Source organism: Aegilops tauschii, chromosome 7 (genome assembly GCF_002575655.3).
Source record: "Aegilops tauschii subsp. strangulata cultivar AL8/78 chromosome 7, Aet v6.0, whole genome shotgun sequence".
Classification (NCBI taxonomy): domain Eukaryota; kingdom Viridiplantae; phylum Streptophyta; class Magnoliopsida; order Poales; family Poaceae; genus Aegilops; species Aegilops tauschii.
In genome coordinates this window covers 618,878,303-618,903,148 of record NC_053041.3, presented here as the reverse complement: position 1 = coordinate 618,903,148, position 24,846 = coordinate 618,878,303, and the positions used below count along the sequence as shown (strand labels likewise).

General features: G+C 46.2%; 1 protein-coding gene and 2 long non-coding RNA genes across 3 annotated transcripts; 2 read left to right on the top strand and 1 right to left on the bottom strand.

The window, feature by feature from the left end:
• The first annotated feature begins 4,590 nt into the window (after window positions 1–4,590).
• LOC109732091 (uncharacterized) lies at window positions 4,591–7,952 on the top strand. Its single transcript, XR_002225260.4, has 3 exons — window positions 4,591–5,313; window positions 5,902–7,533; window positions 7,672–7,952. It is a non-coding gene; the product is annotated as an uncharacterized lncRNA (long non-coding RNA).
• A 4,992-nt stretch (window positions 7,953–12,944) lies between these two features.
• LOC109732076 (disease resistance protein PIK6-NP-like) lies at window positions 12,945–18,445 on the top strand. The gene is made up of 4 exons (XM_045231608.1): window positions 12,945–16,316; window positions 18,022–18,090; window positions 18,218–18,271; window positions 18,398–18,445. The coding sequence occupies exons 1-4, from the start codon at window positions 12,945–12,947 to the stop codon at window positions 18,443–18,445; spliced, it is 3,543 nt and encodes a 1,180-aa protein (XP_045087543.1).
• Window positions 18,446–18,913: 468 nt separating this feature from the next.
• Window positions 18,914–21,481, bottom strand: LOC120968370 (uncharacterized). The gene is made up of 3 exons (XR_005762792.3): window positions 21,267–21,481; window positions 20,642–20,737; window positions 18,914–20,537 (listed from the first exon to the last, which is right to left on the bottom strand). It is a non-coding gene; the product is annotated as an uncharacterized lncRNA (long non-coding RNA).
• Between the last annotated feature and the right edge of the window lie 3,365 nt (window positions 21,482–24,846).

Sequence of the window (24,846 nt, the reverse complement as noted above, 5' to 3'; positions counted from 1 at the left end):
GATACGATCAAGCTACTCATCGAGAGCCCCCCTTGATAGTACGGCAATCGATCGTATAACCCGGTCTCCCAACTACCATCATGAGACCGGTAAAATAGAAAACCTATCAAGGGCAAACCTTTGCCTTGCACATGGTCCACTTGAGCTAGATGATGACGATCTTGACTCCCTCAAGTCGGACCACCTTTCTTGATTGCGTAGGCACGATGAAGACTAGTTGATTGCTCCCCCATACTCCACTATGGGTGAGCCACTCTTCCGCACATCTTCACAAGTCCATTGTCACCACAATGGGCGGCAAGCTTCAAGCATTTGATCTCTTCGTGGTGCTTCACTTGAACTTGCACACCGCAACCTAACCCCACAAAGAACTCTCACGAAGATCATGGGTTAGTACACAAAGCGTAATTGACAATGCTTACCATACCATGGGATCACTTGATCCCTCTCGGTGCATCTTCTATGCTTTGTGTGTTGATCAACTTGATTCACTCTTTTACTTAGTCTTGATCAACCTCTCACAAGACCAATCTTTTAGTAATTCCTTGAATAACACCTTGGTCAACACAAACTCTCCTTGAAACCAACACATGTATTCCAAGAAAAGACTATGGACAAAACCTTCAAATATAACTCAAGGCAACCATTAGTCCATAGAGATTGTCATCAATTACCAAAACCAAACATGGGGGCACCGCATGTTCTTTCACAAGACATCCTACATTGCACTTTAGTGCATTCATGATTTCACGAAGCGAGCAAGTCTTAATAGTCAAAGACTGGAGCAAAATTGTGAAGGATCGCAGAGAAGTGCTAGGGGGCAGCAATAAGAAGCGCAGCCCACAATTAGGAGACAAGTTCATCTGCATGCTCCAATATGATGAAGTAGGAGTGCTACACATGTTTTATGCTATTTTACCTGAGAGAGAGCAGCAGGAGTGATTAGCTGGCTAGAATGAGTTTGAAGATCATGATGTGCTACACTATGACTGTGATGATTAAATAGCTAGTGTTGGTGGTAATGACTATGATGATTATTATTAGCTAGTGTTGGTGGTGATTAGATAGCTACCGTAGCTAGTGTTGGTGGTGATTAGCTAGCTAGAATGAGTTTGAAGATGATGATGTGTGTGCTACACTATGACTATGATGATTAAATAGCTAGTGTTGGTCGTAATGACTATGATGATGATTAAATAGCTTGTGTAGGTGGATTAGATTCAAGTGGTGCACCACATGTTGCCTCCACTTGAACCTAATCCACCTTCATTTCACACACTGTTGTATATACTAACTAATCATGGTCATAAAATCATACGATGAAAGTACTGTATATAAAACATATACAAATACAGCGAAAATAAGCTGCAATTAAAAAACAGAAAAACTAAGCAGTAGCGCTTTTCAGAAGAAACGCTACTGCTACTTACCTCTATCAGCAGCGCTTTTCCAGCAAGAGCGCTACTGCTAACTAGGTGTATCAGTAGCGCTACTGCTACCAGTTAGCTGTAGCGCGTTAGTGGTAGCGCCGGTACAAGCGCTACTAGTAGCTCTAAAACCAGCGCTACTACTAGGGTTTTCCCTAGTAGTGATAGGACCCGACGCCATGGTACAAACGATTGAAGACAGTCCTGGGCATCCAAAAACACCGGCGAGAAGTTAGCCATGAGAGTCAAGTAGCCACGCGCTTTGTTGCCTTTGAGCACTCGATGAGCCTGGATCGATCCCTTCAAATTGAGAATATGCTCCAATGCACACTCCGTGTCTTCAAGGATTGCCTGCATCACCGCCGTCTCATCAAGGACTCAACATAGTGCTTGTATATGTACTCCAAATCGTAATCCATTGCTTGAAAGAAGAAGAAACAATTTTCTTTAGCTCCGGCAATTCAAGGAACAGTTGTCGGGCATGGTGAGTATAGCAGTAGCGGATGGTACCTGCCGGGACGGTCGGAGGAGATGGTTTGAACAGCGATAGACGAGAAGAGGGGTGGATCCCGTCTAGGACACTCGAGGTCATGGAGATGTAGAGTTCCGATAGGGGTATTGCGTGGCGGCCGGGGTGGTGGAGCGGCGGCGAAAGTAAGAGAGAAAGAAGGAAGAAGAGAAAATGCAAAGCATGGAGGCGCGGGGCCGAGAGGGGGGATTGGATGGGCCTGGGCTGTCAGAGGCCCACATGTCTACTGTCTGGACTCCGGCAAAACCCTCCACGTTTGCCTCAGATTTGCCGGAAAAAGTATGTCCAAACCACTCGGCGGATCGATACAGACCCGTGTTAGAAGGCTTCTGCCGGCCGGACGGCGCGGTCCAGACGTATGCGGGTTATTTAAGGGTCCTCCTTGGAGATGCCCTAAGAAGGTAAAAGTTAATCAGATCACTGCTTGATCAAATCAATGGCTCAAATCAATGGCTCAAATCAATAATGAGCTTTTACCTCTCATGTGAAAAAGGGAGGTAAGAAGGACATGCTTAAATTTGCCACACTTCAAACAGGGCCTAAACCCTACGTCCGGGAAATTCAAGGAAATTATCGTGAGAAATTGGAAGAATTAATTGTGGCCACTAGGATGATATATGAAGGCCAATCATCTTTCTTCTCGGAAGCTGATTAAGGAGCAGTCATTGAACATATAAACCCTGAAGAAGTGGTAGTCACAACGAAGGTGGCCACGTCGCCTTTAAATCGCCATGAACAGTACTCGTGCCACCGCCTGTAAATTCCGTGCCCCGCTAGGGGCATTTTAGTCATTTCACGCGCAGGCATATAAAAGGCAGCCTCCCCCATGGAGAAGACCTAGCCGCCACCTCCCATCCCACTCGCCTCCCCCTCCTCGTCGCCCTCCTCTCTCTCTCTCGCTAACCCCTCTCTCTCCCCATCGCGACGGCCAGTTCCAGCCAGCTCCGGCCCGCGCGTCCCCCCCCCCCCCCCCCCCGCGACCCCCGCCTCCTCTCCTGCCGCCGCCGGAGAAGCTGGCCTCCTCGCCCACAAGCCTCGGATTCGGCGGGATCCGGGACGAGGAGGGGTGGATGAGACGGGGGAGGAGGAGGAGGAGAGTGTGGGGCGTCTAGGGAGGAATATCCCAGCCGCCTCCTCCGCTCGTGACGCAGGGCCTCGGGCCATGGGGGCGTTCGTTGCAGGAGCCTCGCCTCTGGCCTCCCGTGCGCGGCGCCCGGCCCTGGCAGGGCTGACCTCGCCGATGGCCTCCTATGCGCTACCTTTTCTTCCCCAACAACACCTGCCCGCACATCTCGCCTGCCGCCTCCAGCTACTCGCTCCCCGAGTTCTATTGAAGCTGCTGGCCGCGATCTGGACGAGGAAAAGGAGACCCCGGAGGAAGTTACAGCGTCGTTGTGGTGGCTTGATCGATGCGGCCGACGGCGGGCACTGGTGAGCGCCGGGGAGGCCGCCACCTCTCCTCACCTCCTCCCAGGTTCCCGATCTGGAGCGAAGGGACGGATGCCGGCGAGGCCAACCTCCCCTTCACACACAGGTACTCCCCCTCTCTCCTCTTTGCCCTCTCTCTCTTTCTGTCTCACTCCCTTTCTTTTAATAATTCCTACAGCTTTTTGGTGATTGATATTGGGGATAAATAAACTGTTACTCGTGCCACCGCGTGTAAATTCCGTGCCCCGCTAGGGGCATTTTAGTCATTTCACGCGCAGGCATATAAAAGGCAGCCTCCCCCGTGGAGAAGACCTAGCAGCCGCCTCCCATCCCACTCGCCTCCCCCTCCTCGTCGCCCTCCTCTCTCTCTCGCTAACCCCTCTCTGTCTCCCCATCGCGCCGGCCGGTTCCGGCCAGCACCAGCCCGCGCGTCTCCCCCGCGACCCTCGCCTCCTCTCCTGCCGTCGCCACCGCCGGAGAAGCTCGCCTCCGCGCCCACAAGCCTCGGATTCGGCGGGATCCGGGACGAGGAGGGGTGGATGAGACGGGGGGGAGGAGGAGGAGAGTGTGGGGCGTCTGGGGAGGAATATCCCGGCCGCCTCCTCCGCTCGTGACGCAGGGCCTCGGGCCATGGGGGCGTTCGTTGCAGAAGCTCGCCTCTGGCCTCCCGTGCGCGGCGCCCGGCCCTGGCAGCGCTAACCTCGCCGATGGCCTCCTGTGCGCTACCTTTTCTTCCCCGACAACGCCTGCCCGCACATCTCGCCTACCGCCTCCAGCTACTCGCTCCCCGAGTTCTATTAAAGCTGCTGGCCGCGATCTGGACGAGGAAAAGGAGACCCCAGAGGAAGTTACAGCGTCGTTGTGGTGGCTCGATCGATGCGGCCGACGGCGGGCACTGGTGAGCACCGGGGAGGCCGCCACCTCTCCTCACCTACTCCCAGGTTCCCGATCTGGAGCGAAGGGACGGATGCCGGCGAGGCCAACCTCCCCTTCACACACAGGTACTCCCCCTCTCTCCTCTTTGCCCTCTCTCTTTCTGTCTCACTCCCTTTCTTTTAATAATTCCTACAGCTTTTTGGTGATTGATATTGGGGATAAATAAAATGTTACTCGTGCCACCGCCTGTAAATTCCGTGCCCCGCTAGGGGCATTTTAGTCATTTCACGCGCAGGCATATAAAAGGCAGCCTCCCCCGTGGAGAAGACCTAGCCGCCGCCTCCCATCCCACTCGCCTCCCCCTCCTCGTCGCCCTCCTCTCTCTCTCTCTCTCTCTCTCTCTCTCTCTCTCTCTCTCTCTCGCTAACCCCTCTCTCCCCATCGCGCCGGCCGGTTCCGGCCAGCACCGGCCCGCGCGTCTCCCCCGCGACCCCCGCCTCCTCTCCTGCCGTCGCCGCCGCAGGAGAAGCTCGCCTCCGCGCCCACAAGCCTCGGATTCGGCGGGATCCGGGACGAGGAGGGGTGGATGAGACGGGGGAGGAGGAGGAGGAGGAGAGTGTGGGGCGTCTGGGGAGGAATATCCCGGCCGCCTCCTCCGCTCGTGACACAGGGCCTCGGGCCATGGGGGCGTTCGTTGCAGGAGCCTCGCCTCTGGCCTCCCGTGCGCGGCGCCCGGCCCTGGCAGCACTGACCTCGCCGATGGCCTCCTGTGCGCTACCTTTTCTTCCCCGACAACGCCTGCCCGCACATCTCGCCTGCCGCCTCCAGCTACTCGCTCCCCGAGTTCTATTGAAGCTGCTGGCCGCGATCTGGACGAGGAAAAGGAGACCCTGGAGGAAGTTACAGCGTCGTTGTGGTGGCTCGATCGATGAGGCCGACGGCGGGCACTGGTGAGCGCCGGGGAGGCCGCCACCTCTCCTCACCTCCTCCCAGGTTCCCGATCTGGAGCGAAGGGACGGATGCCGGCGAGGCCAACCTCCCCTTCACACACAGGTACTCCCCCTCTCTCTCTTTCTGTCTCACTCCCTTTCTTTTAATAATTCCTACAACTTTTTGGTGATTGATATTGGGGATAAATAAACTGTTACTTGTGTTGCTGATTGTTTTGATCTGGACATGGATTGGATAGTGGAGAATTGATACTAGGATAGAGAAATTGTTATTTGTGTTGCTGTTATTTTTTTGATTTGGACATGGATTGTTCAGTGCTAGAACTTCATATCATTATTGTTGAGAAGGTATTGCTAAAAGACAGTTAACTCTCTGATATTTGTCCATTCGCTTTCTATATGGAGGGGAATTAATATGTACGGATGAGCCTTCCAAACTGAATATTTGAGTGCTCTTCTTGTTTGAAATTTTTTGTTCACAACAGTAGGTTGATGCCCGCAGTTGTTTGAAATCAAATTCAGAGGATACACAAGCTAAGATCGACACATCCCTACCTGAACCAAAGGGTCGTACGCCCATCATTATTATTATTTTCAATGCTATTTGTGTTCTTCATATCCCCAATTAATTTATTCAGTCTTACTTTTGACATAAAACGCAAGTTGACTTTGAACCCCTTCTCCACCACAGGCAAGGTCGAACCCCAACACCGAGAAGGTATCTTGGCACCAAATCATCGCGAGAAGAAGGGTATGTGTTGCTGTGCATGAGGTGTTAATACTTAATAAAGTTTTGCATTCTTTGTTCTGGTGGATTTGGTGTGTTTGGTTGACATCTATGCTGAATTTATTTTCCTGAGATTGTTCTGGTGTTTTTGGTGCAAACTGATTAAGGAGGGCTGGAGTTTGTCAAGTTTGCCATGTATGCCTAATATAATTTTCTTAGATTGCTACTGCAATTGTATGATTGTGATCCCAGTAGGTCAAGACTACATTTGTGTTGTTGAACCGAGATTCGCTAAGCTTGGCAAAGAGGATAAATTTTTCTTTTGCAGATAACTGGGCTCTAAAAGATTCAATAGTTACATGTGGTTTTGCATCTGCAGTTTCTTTGCATGTATTTTTTGAGGTTTTTGATGACCAGAATTATGAAATTTTCTTGGTTAAAATCTTTATATGTGGCATGATCTCTGAAAACAAAATAGAGTAATATAGTTTCCTTCAAGCTGTCATTGCAACAGAAGATGAAATGTATCTTCATGATCAGTAGATCCGTGCGTGATGCCGCCTGTTGTAGTTCTATCGCTATGCAGACATGTTGAAGAAATGCAAGTAATATAGTTTTGATGATGTCTGAGTGTATCTTGTGGATGTGTAGATAAAGCAGCCTTGTTCAGAAGTGCTTTGTCAAGTTCCTGTAAAAAAGCTTTCTAGATATACATTATGTTTACAGTTTCGCTCGGCTTCCCTAATCCCAAAGGTAATAATATGATTCCTTTATGTTGTTTGCCCAGATTCAGAAGTGAATTTTTGAGGTATATTTGCTTCTTGTGTGTACTGTAAATTCTAAGCTTTCTAGGCATACATGTGCACGTGTATTTTTTAGGTACTAATAGTATTTCTTTATGTTGTAAACTCTAAGTGTCTTGTAAACTCTTAAGCTTTCTAGGCGTTCATGTACATGTGTATTTTTTTTAGGTAATAATATGATTTCTGTATGTGGTTGCCCAAATTCAGAAGTGAACTTTGCTGTATATTAGTCAGCATCTCCTGCATGACCTTTTAAACTTCAATGCAGCTGTACAAGGTTTGTGATGATTTTTTCCCAGTTTTGTCTTGATTTAGACTTTTGTAGTTACACGTGTTATGTTTGTTCACCATGCTAATCATGAGGGTTTTACAGGAGGATTTAGACTCACACGAGCTTTCATTGTAACAGAGCTGCTGAACTTAAACAGATGTTCTCCCGCATATCCATGCCCAAACTGAAACCTATATAATTTACGCCACTTAACCATAGCAATGTTTCATCCATTGAGAGAATTAAAAAATTGACATAAATTTGCTCACTGCAGATCCTCCGAACAGGAAACCGGCGGGGAGCATGCCACCGTAGGGGAAGGGCAGGGGAGACATGGTGGCGGCTAGCTGGCCCAAGCTGCGAACGCCCATCGGCGACTTTCGTTGGGGTCCATACCATTCTTCCTCCCCTCACTCCAATGCCAAAACCAGTAGGTGCAGCAAGAAGGTCAAGCATCAATGAGGTGCACATCCGCACATGGGTGGCGTGAACAGATGGCTACCCCAAGATAATCTGAACTAGGTGCTCACCTCTCTCTCTCTCTATTTCTTTTTCATTTTCATCTTGTTCCCATTCAGGTAGAATGCTGCTCTGTTTTTCTGTCATTAAGCAAGTATATAGCTGGCCACTATCTTATATGTGTTGTACTCTATATTGCAGCTTGCAGCATCCGATGAGAAACCAAGCCAGTTTCTCAGCATGGCAGATAACTCTCTAGACATGATCATGTCTCTAGCAGTTAAGTTTTGAACTGGAACAGTTGATCACATTATAACTGTTCCTGCTACTGCAGGTTCGACTTGAATTTTGTATTATGTACAGATGGTGTTGGTGTGCCTCTCCATAGGTTTCTACCTCCCGGAATTCATCTTCCTATTGCCACATAATTACATCCTTTGTTTTTGGGAAATCAATGTATAGATACATTGTTTCTCTCTACAGTGCGCATGCTCTTTTATTTGTTTTTGGATAGATTCTTCCATTGATTTCTTGCTATGCTTGGATAACTAGAGTATCTAATTCGAAATTATCCAGTCTTTTGTATGTTCACTTGCATAGATGGCTTAATCCAGAACCTAAAGTGAAGAAAATATAGCACATATACTTGGTCATTTCTCCTAAGAAGATTAATCCACCTGGACTTTTAACTTGACTTCCAAAAAAATTCTGAATGATCAAGCATGTTCGGGTTTTTAGTAAACTGAAATAATGTTGCACTCTGACAATAGTATTCTGATTTTCTAAGTTAACAAAATCTTCTCACATACGCGATACGTCATGCATATCGGGTCGTAGTCGGAGCACAACTAAGGTTGGCGCTGCTCAAGTGTTTGCAGCGGGATCCTCTTCTACAACGGCGATGACAAGGGCTCCGCTCCCAGTTCAGTCTATCAACTACACACACAACTCCTGGACCTGCCTTCAGATTTAAGGCAAGCGCTTCAGTACTTCCTTGTGTTGCATAGTCACTAGATTGGGTTTTCTTTGATTCTATGATTGGTTTGTTTTCATCGCAATGTATGTGTCCACACAATCAAAAGGATCAAGATAGCTTCACATAGATTAGTTAATTGGCCAGGTACATACGAAGCTGTGAATCTAAACAGGACGCACCTACATCACCACACCAATATGTTGCGTGTAACTCGACCATTCCTAACATACCATGGTTTGCATGGTGGATAACCGATGTGCGTTAACATGAGCAGCAGCACGCTCACACATTATCTTTGCCGTTTAAATAACCATATTTGTTCTATGAAGTTTCTGTTATATATCTCTATGTCCATGTACTTCTCAAAAGTTACCTTGGATGAGAAGCATTGTTTTGCTGGTCTTTGTGAAGACAAGATAGGAAGATCCATGTTCTATATCAATCAAATATGGTCAAAACTGTAGTTTTTTCACCAGTGTAATCTTATTAATACTTTGACCAAAAGTCGTACAATCTCATTAGTAATCAGGTGTGGACAAATATGTTTTCAGTCCAGTTTGATCTAATATATCCTATTGAAGCGTACTTTGACCAAACGTCCTACAATCTCATTAGTAATTAATCAGGTGTGGACAAATATGTTTTCAATCCAGTTTGATATGATATTTTCAATTGAAGCAACAAAACCATCGTATTTGGCTTTCCGTAAGCACCAAGTTAACAATAATAGAGTTGATTAGTAGCTGATACAGTGCTATGAATTTTTATTATAGTCGTCGTTGGTATCAAATCAGTTTATACAGTAGAAACTTGGACAGTGCTAAGATGGATTAGCACGTACAGTTGTAAACTACAGAAAAAAGATTATTTGTCCATTAGTCGATACCGAATTTGATCATATATATTGTTCTATTGAGCTTATTATTGTAAAGTCACCAACAAGTTGAATCAGCTATAAGCCTCTCAGAAGGGTATAGCCGCCTCTGCTTCCGCATTACATCTCCATGTAAGTTTCTAATGTACGTTCACATATAATTTTGGTTGACATTATCTCTTCTGTGAATTCTGCTTGCATTTTTTTCAGTTGAAACAGTAACTGAATTTGATAAGTATGCAACGATTTCTGCCCTGCAGCATGAGTAAAATGTTATGAGTTATCACTTCAGATAAGTAACCACTATATTATTTTCTCTGTGTAATTGACCTGTACACATGTTGTCGCTCTGCTTGAACCATCGATCTCTATATGTATTTGAGCTCCTCTCACAGGCTGACTCCTATGTTCGTGACTGAGCATGTGTGTGTGTGTGTGGCCATGGGGCAGACTTTATCTTTGACTGAATCCTTGCAACATTTTCCTTTCAGGCTAACGAACAATAAGATTCTTCTGACCTTACATGTCGAAAACCCTTCAGAAGGTTTCGCTGTCCTGATCCCGGAGGGTTACGGCCGACCTGAGGATATGATGTACTTTTTCTCTGAAGTAGTAATAAGGATTGATACAACGACGTTGTGGTACCCGAATGGCTACTTTTATTGCCTTTCGACATGCGCAAGTATTTGAGTAGCATGTGACTAATCTTACAGCCCCCCTCCCCTGATGTTTGGGATGAATGTTGTAAAATGTTTCACAAATAGATGATGGATTGATGCAATGTCTTACCCAATACAAAAGAAAATCACCCTGATAGTCTGAATGTCGAGCATTTTATGTTTCTGTTTTTGTTTACAGAACGTGGGAAGGGTGCATGGCGCACTATTTCATCTTCAGGAGAGAATTGCAGTGTCTTATTTTGTCCATTTTTCTTGCACGAGTTGTGCTGTCAAGAGATTTAGAATACCACTGTTAATAGGCTCTCTGCTCTATATTCTGAAATAATAGTCATGTGTCATGTATCATCCTTGGGTGATGTTTAGGTCTAGATGTGGGTCGTTTTGTCCATAAAAAACCGTGAAGTTGTATGTGCATTTCCTTCTATGCATCTCTTCAGATATTTGATTGATGCAAATATGTACTTTGAATTCTTATTGGATGTCTCTCAATATTGCTAAGAGTATCCAATACCCTATGAACCAACCTTCAACGTAATATATAACACTATGTAGGAACATCATACCTGTATGTATTTCCCTATGCTACAAGGAGTTATTGACCGGTCTCTAAATATTCTTATTCTCATGGTTTGGAAGCTTGGTTTGCTCTCGCCCTTTGCGCTATCAAGGGTGTTGACAAAAGGGCCACCATCACTAGAGGCTGGAGCGACTTCTTCCATCAGGCGCACATGGAGGAAGGTCAAGCATATGCTTCCGCCTTCAAATACACTTCCAAGGGACTGTGCCTGATCGTCTACCCAAGAACCGACTATGTTTGTGACAGTACACTGGGGCTCAAGCGACAATGAGCAGGTTGGTGCTTTGAGTGTTTTGCCTTGCGATGTTCCGCTTGTTCTTGTTTCTTAATTTTTAGTCAGCTTACTTTGATAAGCTCCTCTTATGGCAGGTGGGAGGATCGTTCAGCTGACCAAGTGCAGTATGACGGTGATCTCTGGCGGTGATCGTTCAACAGACGCAAAAAACCCAGGCCCGGCTCTTGGGCCGGGCTAACCAAAGCCTGACACAAAAAACCCAAGCCTGGCCCGGCCCGGCTGTCGGGCCTAAAAATCGGGCCTGAGCCTGGCCCATCACGCTAAAAGCCCGTCGGGCGTCGGGCCATGGGCCAGGCCTCTTCCTTAAACATTGAAAACAACGGGCCCGGGGCCAGCCCGGCCAGTGCTTCGGGCTCAAAACCTAGGCCCAAGCCCGGCCCGTGGACAAGGTCGGGCCGGGCCGGGTCTGGTCGGGCCGTCCGGGCCGGGCTGCCCATGGCCAGGACTACTCACTACCATCATCGCTTCTAATTCGCTTCTTGCGCCATTGGCGCAACCAGGTCCTCTAGTAAGACAAAGAGTGATGGCTTAAAGTACCGTTCAAGTTGTTGATGGCTTAATTAGTCTGACTCTGACAACCCCGGGCTGTATTATATATTCGGACCTGTCAGCTATTACATGCATCAAGTTGTTGATTGGCATCATGTCTAATGCCTACGTTTGGACTTGATATAAATTTGGGACTGCACTGATCTAGAGCAGTTAAACGTCTCGATTTGCTGGCCCCTTGACCCTCTCGCCTAGCGTTGTTAACCCGGCTGGACCTGTCGGCCATAACCCGCCTGGTTGACTGGCACACCTCATATCCAGCCCAAATATACAATTTAAAACTAGTTTTTTCGTATTCATAAAAATCTCCTAAGCCATCGTGAATTTGGAAAAATGCATAATATGAAAAAGTTACGCGTTTTGAACAACTTTCTATCTGTATATCATTTGCTCAATTCCGCTGACTAGTTCAGTGATTATTACAAACTAGGATTCTTTTCGTTACTTAAAGAAATAAAACCTACAAGTTCAAATTTAATAATGGAGTGGTTCAATGTTTATTATAAACTTATAAACTAGGCCCCCACGTTCCCGGCCTTCTCTCCCGACATGAGGTGCGCTTGATTCGGCCAGATGCGCTCGCCGCAACTAGAAAATACAGTGGCGAAGGGGAATATGACGGCGGCAGAGGGGGCGGATCTATCCGAGACGGGGATCGTAAGTGCCCCCCTCCCTGTACTATAGCGACTGGAGGGGGCAATTTGCATGCCACCCATAATTTTTTTACGGGCCAGTGCAAATATGCCGCTTGTGTTCTAACCCGAAATAGCCCGGGTACGGTAAACTGCCCGCAAATATATGGTCCGACGGCGGGATAGCGCTTTTGCTAGAGATGCTCTTAAGGTCATCGCCATCAGCAACAGCCCAGACAATCCAGCAACTCTGCATCTCTTACTTTACCTCATCACAATCCACATACACCGATATAGTAGATCTGGTTGTACTAATTTGGCATCATAGATATCGATACTATTTTCTATAAAATTGGTCCAACTTCAAAATTTTGATTGTAACAAACTTTTGAATGCAAAGTATTGTGGAACAGGGAGAGTAAGTAGTATATAACTATACATTGACGATCTGACAACATTTTCTTAGCTAGATGTGGTTCCTCTCAGGTGAGTACAACATTTTTTTTTTGAGTTGTAACATTTTCTTAGCTAGATGTGGTTCCTCTCACGTGAGTACTTCTTTGCCTTATTCATTTACTGCATCTCAATCCCGCGGACTGTGAGCGGCCTTTGCTCTTTATCCAGCATGTGTTTCAGTAGAACGCTCACGCGTCGGTCCTTGTGTGTAGTAGTGTGGGCGTGTGTGCTTGTAATCTGAAGAAAAAAAGACTTGACATAGACAGCTACTCCGTTATTTCTCACCGCATCATAGAAATCCTACTGTGTCTCCCCGACTGCACCCTGGCAGAGGCAAATACGGTACCCACACATACACACACGCGCATTATAGCATGCTAAACTAAACCAGCGCCTAGACACCGGCACACCGAGGGAGACGACCGCGTGGCAGCCATGGCAGACGTCGCCGGGGGTGCCGTCAGCTCGCTGTTGGGCATCATCCGCGACGAGGCTAAGCGGCTGGGCGGTGTCAGTGGTGATGTGCAGTTCATCAAAGAAGAGATGGAGAGCATGAACAGCTTCCTCATGCACCTCGCGAGGAAGACGCCCCGCAGCGGGGAGCACGACGAGCAGGTCCGCACGTGGATGAAGCAGGTGCGCGACCTTGCTCACGACAGCAGCAACTGCATCGAGGTCTACCTACGGCGCGGTGATCCGGCTGTGTACCGCGCCAGAGGAATCCTGATGGGTTACATGTGGTGGGTGCCTTGGTTCGTGAAGAAGACGGTCGCTCAGCACATCGCAGCCACCCAGCTGAGCGACCTCAAGGCCCGGGCGCGTGACGTTGGCGAGCGGCGACTCAGGTACGGCGTTGAGGTCCCAGCGAAGGCGGACTCCGACAAGCTGCTGACGGAGGGGGCGGCGTCATCGTCATTTCAAGCTGCTGCGGGAGTTGTAGCTGAAGGAGACTATGACTTGGAAGAAGACTACTACCGGGCGATAAGCGATGATCCACGAAGGGAGCTAGCCTTTTCCAAGCCTCGCATTTTTTACAAGTGCACCGAAAAGCTAGCGTACTGGCTGGAACACCCGTACGAGCGTGGTCAATTCCAAGCCATCGCCATTGCAGCGCCGGATGAAGAGGATGGAAACCGAATTGTAAGTCAAGCATTGGTTCATGATTCCGTCAAGCAAAACTTCGATTGCACGCTCATTCTACGGGACACATCTTACTTTTGCCTGAAAGAACCGTGGGATTATCTTGGCGACCTCCTTAAGCAGCTGCCTGGGGAATCAGTGGGGGAATTTGGGGAGAAACAAATCAACAAGAAGATTGTGAAGATCAAGGAGAAGATAGAAGAGCACCTGGAGCTGGAGAAAGCTGGTAATAAAGGTCACCGGGTTGAACCCTTAGGAGTACTCTGCCGCATCTTGCGGGTGCTGCTCCAGGACACCACCGCTGGAGAGAATCAATATCAAACTGTGGAAGAGCTCCTTGAAGAGACAGCGGAGAAGATGAAGAAGTATCTGGAATCAGCGGGTGAAACTGGTTCATGCACGATTGGTGTCAAGCATCCCCAATACGTAGCCATCCTGTGGGAGCTGCTTCCGAAGCAGGCGACCACACCTGCCAAGGCAGCCAAAAATAAACCGTGCAAGGATCATATCGTGAAGAATATTAAAGATATCACGCTGAAGATTGAAGTGCATATCACGCCGGAGCTACTGCTGCCAGTGTCACTCCACCAGCAAGATAAATCAATGGAAGAATCAGGCGAAGACCAGTTGTCACCGCCCGACCAGGAGGACTGTAGGGAGAGGATTGAACAAGTCCTGAAGAGGATCAAAGAGCACCTGTTGCGCCTGTTGATTCAAGAAACCGTGGGGAAGGTTAAAAAGCATCTGCAGGGTACAAGGACACTGGTCGTTCTCCTCAATGCCTCCGGCTACAAATGGGACGAGACCGCAAAGGCCTTGCAAGATTTGGGTTGCAGTTCAATGGCAGTGGTTGTTACCACAAATTACAAGCAGAGGGCCAACGAGTTTTGCTATGGGACGGAACCCATCGTATACTCTTCTATTGAATACTACCATGAAACAGCGCTCCAACTTACAAATCGGCGTGTGAACGATGACGAGAAGTATAGCGCCACAATCTTCCATGAGATCTTGCAGAAACTGAGGGTGGATCACTTCTTCGTAAAGATGTTCATCCATGCTCTGTTTGCCAATCCAATGAGGAGCAGAGAAGAACTGGACAAGTTGAACAACAGCCTTGTGTTCGGAGAATTCGCCGAGACTAATGGCTACAGGATGATCAAATTCTCCTACAACGATCTGCCTAGGGAATACAAGGCTTGCTTGCTATATCTAGCCATCTTCCATAAACGCGAGAAGATTGACCGGACAAGGTTAATCGGGCGGTGGGTTGCAGAAGGACTGATAACTAGACAAGACTGGCCCAGTTCAGTAAGTCAGGCAGAGCATTGTTTTGAGGTACTTGCGGCCCTATGGCTTGTCCTTCCTAGTGACGTTGATGCTGCAGGCAAGGTCAAGAGCATTACGTTGCATCCACTAGTGTACAACTTCATCACCAAGATGGCCAGGAAAGAACACATTCTGGACACACGCCTGTCTCTGCACCTGGCTCGCCATTTCTCCGTTCTCAGCAACATCCGGCTCCGTCCCTCTGATAGCATGCTCGACTTCTTGAAGCAACCATCCCGTGCATCATCCCAGTTAAATCTCGTGAAGGTCCTGGATCTGGAAGGCTGTGCATCCCTGAGAGATAATCAACGCTGGCTCAGGAACGTGTGCACCTCGTTAATACTTCTCAAGTATCTGAGCCTAAGGAACACAGATGTCACCCAGCTGCCTAAGGAGATCAACAGGCTCCAGCAGCTGGAGGTGTTGGATATCCGGCAGACTCCAATGAATGCCACCGCCATAAAACACCTCATGCTACTGAAGCTGAAGCGTCTGCTGGCTAGTCGCATTGGTCAATGTACAGGCACCGACACTGGTGGTGGTGCTGATGCTAACATACTTTCCACTGTCCAGATGCCTCACAAGGTGAGAAAAATGATGGACCTGGAAGTGATGTCCCATGTACAGGCTTCGGAACATCAAGCTACAGAGCTGAGAGAGATTGGCCAGCTATGGCAGCTAAGGGTGCTTGGTGTGGTCATTTATGACCGGAAAGCTCAGCTTGAGAACTTACTCCAAGGGATCAGTGATCTGAATGAGAGCCTTCGGTCTCTGTCCATCGAGATCAAGCCTCCGCCTTCCAGACAGACTGCTACTCCTCCTGATGTAAGTGCAGCCGGTGCTATCAGCGCACACTGTAAGAACACACCCAAGCTTCTTGAAAGCCTGAGAATCAGTGGAGTAACAATGTATGGGAGTCTTCATCAATTGTTCACCAGAGGCTGCAACAAACTTGCCAAGGTAACACTTCATAGCACCTTCTTGTACCAGGATGATATGGAATCCCTCGCACATTTGCACAACCTACGCGGCCTCAGGCTCCGCCATGTTACTTTACACACTGGGGGCAAGCTTATAATCGACACCAATGGGTTCCAAAATCTCAAGTATCTTGCTGTTGAGGGGGGCGGCATCACCGACATCAACTTCAAACCTGGAGAAGCTCCTAAGCTTGAAAAGATAATTTGGCTTGTCAACGGGATGGAGTCTCTCTCAGGAATCAACTACCTTCCCAAATTGAAGGAAATAGTGTTCAATAATGGTGTCAGGCTACCACATCAGATCGAACAAGCCATAGAAGATCATCCAAACTACATTGATAGTAATTGCGAGTGGCAGGTAAGTGCATCTACAGCTCCTTGATTTCATTAAACCTTACAAGGTAGTCCATCTATTCAGCAGGATTGCTTTGTCCATTCACATATACTATTTTGCTTGTGTGCGAATAAGGTTACGCTCATATGTCTGTTTGTATTCAAATGTGAGTTCATTTGTCTGCAGCCAGCAGGGGTGTCTTAATGTAACGATAAGGTGTGTTATGAGTGAGGGTGCACAGTTTATTTGTCCTAACTAGAATAGTGGTGCACGTGCAACTTCTTATAAAATTTAGACATATAAATTGAGGAGAATGTCAAGCCCTAATAAAGTATTACCTGAATGATATTAACTAGCACAATGGCCTACACAAGTGCGCGGGCAACATCAATGTTTGTTTTTGTTTTCTCTAGCAAAGGTATGGTCATCTTAGTTGAGATGATATTATTCCTTCTAAACTATAAAAGAATTGTCCTTATAGACTGCGTCATAACATCATAAGAAAAGTCTATGCCACAAAACGCTAGGTAAATTATCGAGCAGAAACAACTTCTAATATACTTGAGAGCAACTCAATCTGGTTCAGACAAAAAAAGAGGAAAATAGAAATGAACACTACCAGATAATAGAAAAAATCACTTTACATGCTGAAATTGTGTGCTATTAGTTTAAAAGCAATTGAGTTAGCATTTGAAACTTCACATGTTTATATGACAATATCTCATCTACATATGGCATTTTAAAATTTCCCCCAGAACTTTTACACATGGCTTTGATGAAGTTTTCACCGTAAAGGTGGTTTCTACTGGATAATATATTATCACCATATAATTTGCTACCATATATAAGAAAGAAACTGACTTTCCTGTGTTCAATACATAAGAAAGGAATGGGGCAATACTTGCCTTCCTACAGTAAGTGATTAATCGGGTGAAACAACAACTCTTGTTGTAGCCTTGCAAGTCGAAGTTGTGTCAAATCCTAGAAAATCACCAATCATCACCATGTCTATAAGTAAAATGCTATAGAGAAGTGTAGGCAACTGGTTATAAAAGTATATGATATGGCTAATACATAGAGTTAGGATAAACCAAGTTAGGCTGACTCAAGAAATTACTTTTTCTATGACTCTTTCTTTGAAACTAAAGGAAAACTTGATTAATTAAATGTGCACTTAGAGCTAATATGGAGGTTCAAAAGCTCCCCCACGCCAACAATCATAGTACTCCCTCCGTCCCAAAATAAGTGTCTCAACTTTGTATACGAGAGACCTTTCTGCCGTCTGACTATATATGCATACACTGATACACATATCTTACTTCTAGTTTTATGATCAAAAGGAGGTAAACACATGCACAATCATTTAGAAAAGCTTACCGTGAAAGCAAGGCTAAACAAAAGCTAAAAGGAGTCCACTAGTTGTGAAAAGTTTATCTGGTGACTATACCTTTTACCAATGCAAACTTCCAATGGTAAAACTTACCTCACAATTACCTTTTACCCATAAACCTGAATTTGCGGCTTCAGAAACCCACCCTAACCATCCCACACAATGGATAGAAAGAGTCTACTGTGAGGTACGTACATACGTACGTACAAGGATCTTTAAAGCAATGAAAGTGTGGGTATCATGTATGTCGTATATATACATTCCATCCAATAATTACGTGTCTTCCCAAAGACCAGTAACATTCTTCTAATTCCTGCTTAATTATTTTCACAATTTCAGTCTGACGACGACGATGGTGATGACAACGATGATGACGACGATGATGTCTCTTCAGACCAAGATGAAAAGGTATATGTATGCACACTAGCTGTTCCACATACTGTAATCCTCTAATAATTCGATAATAAACCATGTCGTATCAAGTATATGTATTCCTCTAATAATTCCATGCCCGATTGCTTTTTCTTAATTCTAGCATGATGAGGATGAAGATGACGGATCCGAGGAGGTATCTGGTACCGACCAAGAGGTATAACTACAGCTGGCTACTCACACTAACTACTACCTCTGGTTACATGCGGGTATGATGTACCTCCGTACATACTTGTTTATTTCACATTCCTGATTTCTTGTTACTCATGATGTGGTGGAAAAGATGTCTCATGTCACCATAGAGGAGAAGGCGATGGCAAGCAAAGCTTGAACCTTTTTCCCTTCCTTTAATCATGCTGGCCACCGAGTTTAACTATACGTATGTATATACCTTCTCTTTTCCATTTTGATCCACATGCACGCACACATTGATGCATATGCCTTGCCGAGCTATTTACTAAACTAAGTCTTAAATTTTTTTGCTGCCCACTGTCTACAGGCTCGTGGTACTCTTTGCCTTCTGCAATCTTGTTGCTGCCTGAAAGGAGGAATTGTTGGGCTTAATTCGTCCATCAAGGGAAAAAGAGCTAAGAAAATGGTTATTTTCTTTCAGCATTAGAGAAGAAAAATTAAAAAATCAAAAAAATGGTAGCAAGAAAAGATTCAAAAATGAAAAAAAAATGTTGGTATAATTTATTGCTTTTTCATAGTCCTTTGATAAAATAACAAAAAAAGTGTGTGTGTTTAACTTTATTGTATTTCTCTTTTTGCGGGGGCGGGGGTGGGGCTGGTGGCGTTCACTTTTTTACTTCTTATTTTCTCTCTTTTTCTTGTTTGTGTTTATGTGGGATGGGGATGGGGGTGGAACTCCGCCTATGCCATTTTAAGGTAACACTTACAATTGCATAGCCGGTCCCAAGCCCGGAAAAAGGAGGAGGGACCAACCATGTGCTCGTAGAATGTAATGTGTTGTGTTGACTCATCCATTAGAGAGTATTGTGTTGTATCGACTCATCCATTTTATTGAATAAATAAAGAAACGTGTAGGAGAAACTTCATATATTCTATTGATAAAGAAGGAAAAGAGACCTCCAAATTCAAGCCGAAGAGGATTTTTGCTTGGGGCCCAACTGCAAATAAAGTGAGTAGTGACGCGGACTCATTTCATTCGGTGGTTACATGCACTAGCATTCTTGAATCGTTTCTTTTGGTCATTATTCAAGCCGTACGTTCTCCAAAATGTTCTGAATCTTTCTGCTCAATTGTCTGAAGCATTCATGTACGGTATTTTGTCCCGATTAGCCATTGTGATGCATCTTTGCCTGCACTACACCTTCTCTTCGAAGGTATCATTTTAATTGATTTATCATGTTATAGATTAATTTTCCAAGATTCGACATGCTGGTGCAACATGGTTGGTAATGATTCAGAACAACGTAGTTTATCTATGTGAAGTACTACTCTTTTCTAATTATATATCCATATATGGATGATGTGTTTGTAAACAGAAATGGTTTTGTTTCCAGGTGATGACAATGATGAGACTATTTACAGCAGCTAGCGACAGAAATAACGGCAGTCTAGCCTATTGCTTGGCAGTGCTGCCAAGTGATCCCACGACATTTTCAAAGAGAAGAAAGTACTGCAGCCACTGGAGGTAATCTCTGTTGCTGATGCCCATGCCCAACTCGTCTCTTGTGCACTCCTTATCTGAAGCTTCTTCCATTCCATGTTCATAATCTTTGATGCCAGGTTACCTTGCTTGCAGGGAACAACAACACCTGGGACTCTGAATCCTTCGTTTTCATTCAGCTTCACCACCAACACCTCCAGGCAGCGGGTGCCGGTGCAGTATCGGCGCCGTACCGACTTGTATGAGGGTGTCCGGCGTGACCGGGCACCCTCATATCGCCCCCAGATTTGGTCTCGATTTGAGATATGCCGGTCAGTCCGTGCGTTTAGGGAAGAAATGAGGGTGTCCGGGCGTGACCGGGCACCCTCATATCGCCCCCAGATTTGGTCTCGATTTGAGATACGCCGGTCAGTCCGGGCGTTTAGGGAAGAAATGAGGACCCCGGTTGGGTTAGCTTTTTAGACTAGACATTGACCGGGTGGACATTTCGGACGTTTAGGGGGGAAATAGGGGTCCCGGCTGTAGATGCTCTTAAAGGAAGGGAATTGAAGAATGAGGCAGCCAAGAAATGTACCTCTTCATCGCGGCCAGGGAAGCCACTCCGATTGAAGTTCTGACGCCACCCCCTAAAGAAAGGAGACGAGCGGGCTCCTGAACAGCTCTTCTAGCAGCCTTCAGTTCACTGTATTCTTTCATCCCTGAGGTGACAGTGAGATCCAAGAAGACTTCTTTGCTGGTGAATGACTTGTTGCATTTTGAACACTTGAATCCGGACCTATAAATCGCTGGCCTGGGACACGCGTAGAAGCCAAAACAACATAAATCCTAATCCAGCAACCACATATGCATGAGAGATGAAGATAATTCATGGACTTTAGACATACAGGTTCATACCTGGCAGCCCTTTACTTATCAGCGGTCCATAGCAAACAGGGCATGCAAACACCTCGGTTTTGAAGCGTCATTCAGCTAGGTTTTGAACTCCTGAAACTGTTCGCACAGTGAGCTTCAATTTCACACGGTATGAACAAATTCCAAACTTGACATAACATCAAACACTTACACGTAACGCGACTGTAAACTATGCTAATTAAACAGGCTGCTTCTTTGCCAAAGCATACACGGTCGCTTCTTAGCAAGATTAGCTCTTCAGAGTTAAATAGTGGAAGCTAGATTGCAGAGACCACTCGTCCTATGCATGTAAGGCAACAGAAATACAGATATCAGCAGCCATATAACCATTTAGCTCGGTCACTAATCTACCATGCGAGGTTCAACCTTTGCATCTGGTGGCCAAATATCAGCAGTGCAGGCCATGACTGAAAATACCTGCTAAACATACCCCTAGTTCTCGATTGATTACTCTACTAAATACAAAGCTTGGTTCCTGCCAAAGCCCCGCCTAGACATAACACCAAACATTTGGTGGGCGGCAATCGCTCCCCCTTTTTTCTAGCAGACACAACGGGTTCCCGTGCCTTCACTGAGACGATAATCAGCTATTGGCGTAGGTACATACCGGGTCGAGTGCGATGGCCGCCGCGGCGACGGCCACCCGGCGAGCCGGCAACGGCAGGCCTGGGTTGCGGCCAAGGCGGCAGGGGACGCGTGGGGGATGGAGCGACGGGGAGGAGGAGCACGAAGCCGCCGCGGCTCTCACCGCGAGCTCCATGGGCGATGCGGAACTGCAATAGCAGTAGTACGCTGCAGCCTGGAGCCTGGAGACGCGCCGGCTGGCGAAGGTCCGGCAGGGGAGGGAAGACCGGAAGCGGAGGGGCGTGCCTTTTTTTTTCCTTTTTTTCTTTTGAGATTCTAAAAAAAAAGGAAGGAAAGGCGTGCTGGTCGTGGGCTCATCTCATGCGTGGCGGCACTAGCTCCCAATTGTCACCACCCCTCTCCTCCGGAATCAGGATCCATACCTGGCCATCTGGGTTGGCACGGCCCGGCCCACACTTAAACGTTTCTGGCATGACACATTAAGTAAACATGACGACTGTGGCATGTTTATTTCTTAATGGGTCCACACATTTAACCTTTTCTTACCCAATTACTTCAAAATATGGCACGTTTACTCGTATTTAAACTTGCAGGAAGGGTAGACTTTACATAGCTAGTAAGCATACTAGATTAAGGCCGGTGCTAGGCGTAAGTCGGATGATTTTCTCGATTTATAAACCGCGTTCGCGTCCGTCTGATCGAACAACCCTGGTCCGTCCGATCTCTGAGCTGAACCACGCACACACTCCCACCTCCGCCCCGCTAGCCGTTGCAGCTGACGGCTTGTTGCAATGAAACTTTGACCGATCCCCACCTATGACCATGGATCGCAGGCGCTTCCCCCCACCAGGGATAGGTCGCGATCTACTACGACGACCGGCGGCCGCCGCCCCTTCCCTCCACCTCTTCCCCACCCCAACCCCACCCCTCCCCCTGCCTGCGATGGCGCACCACATCGCTAGAGACATGGCCTACTCCGCCATGGGCGGTAGCTCCGGCGAGGGTTCGGCTGTTCCCCGGCGGATGACTTCAGCTCCGGCGAGCGCCTTCGATCTCAGGCGACAAAGTTCTGCTACGCGCATGTACCGAGATCTTCCAGTTGTTTTCTCTGATGCTCCTCCGGCCGGATCCGCTGCAAATTGCGTGAGCTTCCCTTGCTGCCAAATCCTCTGAAATCCTCCACTTGTTTATGTGCTGCATTGACATTTGCCAGTTATGCTCATTGGATGTTGCTATGCTAATTGGTTTTAATTCACAAAAAGTAGAAAAAACAAAAATGTTTGAAACTACACATTATGTTGCTTTGGCTCAGTTCAGTAACAAGAAAAAAAGGTTGTGTAAAATTGGAAAAGGTTGCTTTCAGTGACCCTGAATGTTGCTTTGATTCAGATAATGCAACAACACTGCATGTTTGCTTGCTTTAAATTTAGAGGATGTAAGACTACTGAATGTTTGCTTTGCTTTAGATTTCAGATATTGCAAAAAAAATGTTGAAAATTCAGATTCAGAAAATATTTTTGCTGCTGAAAATAGCAAAAAAACAGTAGTAGATTAGAGACCTTATGCATGTTATAGTGGTGTTAGTCTCTGGATTTCAGCAAGCACAAAAACTCTATGATGAAAAAAATGTTATTTGAAGTTGATAAAAAAGTTATGCAGCACCAAAACATGTTGTAAAATGTACTACTACAGTACTACCTATAGATCTTATAAACATGCTGCAATGAAAAATATACTACTGATATACATGTTGAAATGTTTCATCTATAAAAAATGTTTCTCTTGCAAGGAAATGTTGACCTCAATACTGTCCAACTGCTACTGATGGATGTCGTTCTACTGTTGTTGCAATGATGTAGCATACCGAAGATGGGGCGGCAAATGAGGAGAGTTTTGTTCAGCAACCTTTCACAAGTCATGGTGGTGGGGAATCACATGGGATGCTGGGTGGAATGCATGATGCAGATGAGGATGATGATATTTCATCTCAGCCACTTCTGCCCTATGTTGGCATGGAATTTGACTCAATTGAAGATGCCCAAAAGTTCTATATGACTACGCATTTGGAACGGGCTTTGGCTCACGCATAGCTGCCTCAAAAAACAGCCAGAAGAAAGGTCCACAACAACTTATCAAGAGGGTCTTCCAATGTGTGCATGCTGGCAACCCGGAGGCTACATGTGAGACAAGCAGCAATTCAGAAGGAATTGCAGCAGGGGGAAGCTCATCAAGCAAGCATGCTGGGTTTAAAATGGATGTGAGAGTCAAGCGTCAAAGGAATAGGATTATGCGCTATGATCGCAAAGCTCATATGATTGTTGGCCTCAGGGGAAATAAGTGGGTTGTTACCTACTTTGTTGCACAACATACACACCCTTTGATGCAGCAAGAGGAGATTGTGAGGTTCTACCGCTCACACCGCAAAATTCCATAAGAAGATTACCAACTACTGATGACAATGCATGATGTAAACTTGTCAACTACAAATTGCATGGGAATGCTTGGAATGGTCCATGGCGGAGACAGGAGGAAATTGCCATATGTGAAGAGGGATGTTTCAAATGCGCGTTCCAAGTTGCGACAAATCAGTCATTTCAGGACATGGATATGACGGTTGCTTACTATAAGAGTCGTTAAGCTGAGAATGCTCAATTCTACTACGCAATAGAAGTTGACAAAGAAACAAACAAAGTGACAGCTCTATTTTGGGTGGATGGGAGGATAAGAGCATTGTACCCAAAGTACAAAGATTGTGTGTTCTTTGACACAACATTTTGCAAAATCGGTACAATCTGCCTTTCGCTCCTATTGTTGGTGTGAACAACCACTTGCAAACTGTGCTGCTAGGTTGTGCCTTGGTGCCAAATGAACAAATAGAAACTTTCAAGTGGGTGTTTCAACATTGGATGATTGCAATGAATAATGAGCACCCGTTGCACCTAATGACTAACCAGGACAAGGCAATGGAAACAGCAATAAAAGATGTCTTCCCAAACATATGCATAGGTGCTGCAAATGGCACGTCTAGTGAAAAGCAAGGGAAAAGTTGGGTAGGATCCTGAGCATGGATGAAATTTTTGAGCAGGTTTTCTATGGGGTTATCAGTGATTCAGAGACGGTGGATGAGTTTGAGGAGAATTGGCAGCATATGCTGCATTGCTTTGACTTGGTTGACAACAGACATCTCAGCAACATGTGGCGTACGCGAGAGACCTGGGCTCCAGCATACTTCTAGAAGAACTTCTTCCCATTTACAAGCACTACAGGGCGGTCTGAGGGTCTCAACTCCTACTTCAAGACATTTGTCAACCCTCAAGACTCTGTCTGGAGATTTGTACAACAATATGAGGTGCTTCAAGAAACAATGTTGGACCGTGAAGACAATCAAGCTTTCATAGGCCACACAACAACTGCACCACTTTACTCAAGGTATGTGTGTGTTTTGTCGAGAGAAAAAGTTAGAACATGGAACTTGAAAAGTCAAAATCATTGACCTTTTCATTGCACATTCAGGTACAACTTTGAGCGCCAAGCAGTTCACTTCTATACCCGAAGCATGTTTCTCATGTTTCAAAAAGAGGTCATGGCATCAATAGGCCTCA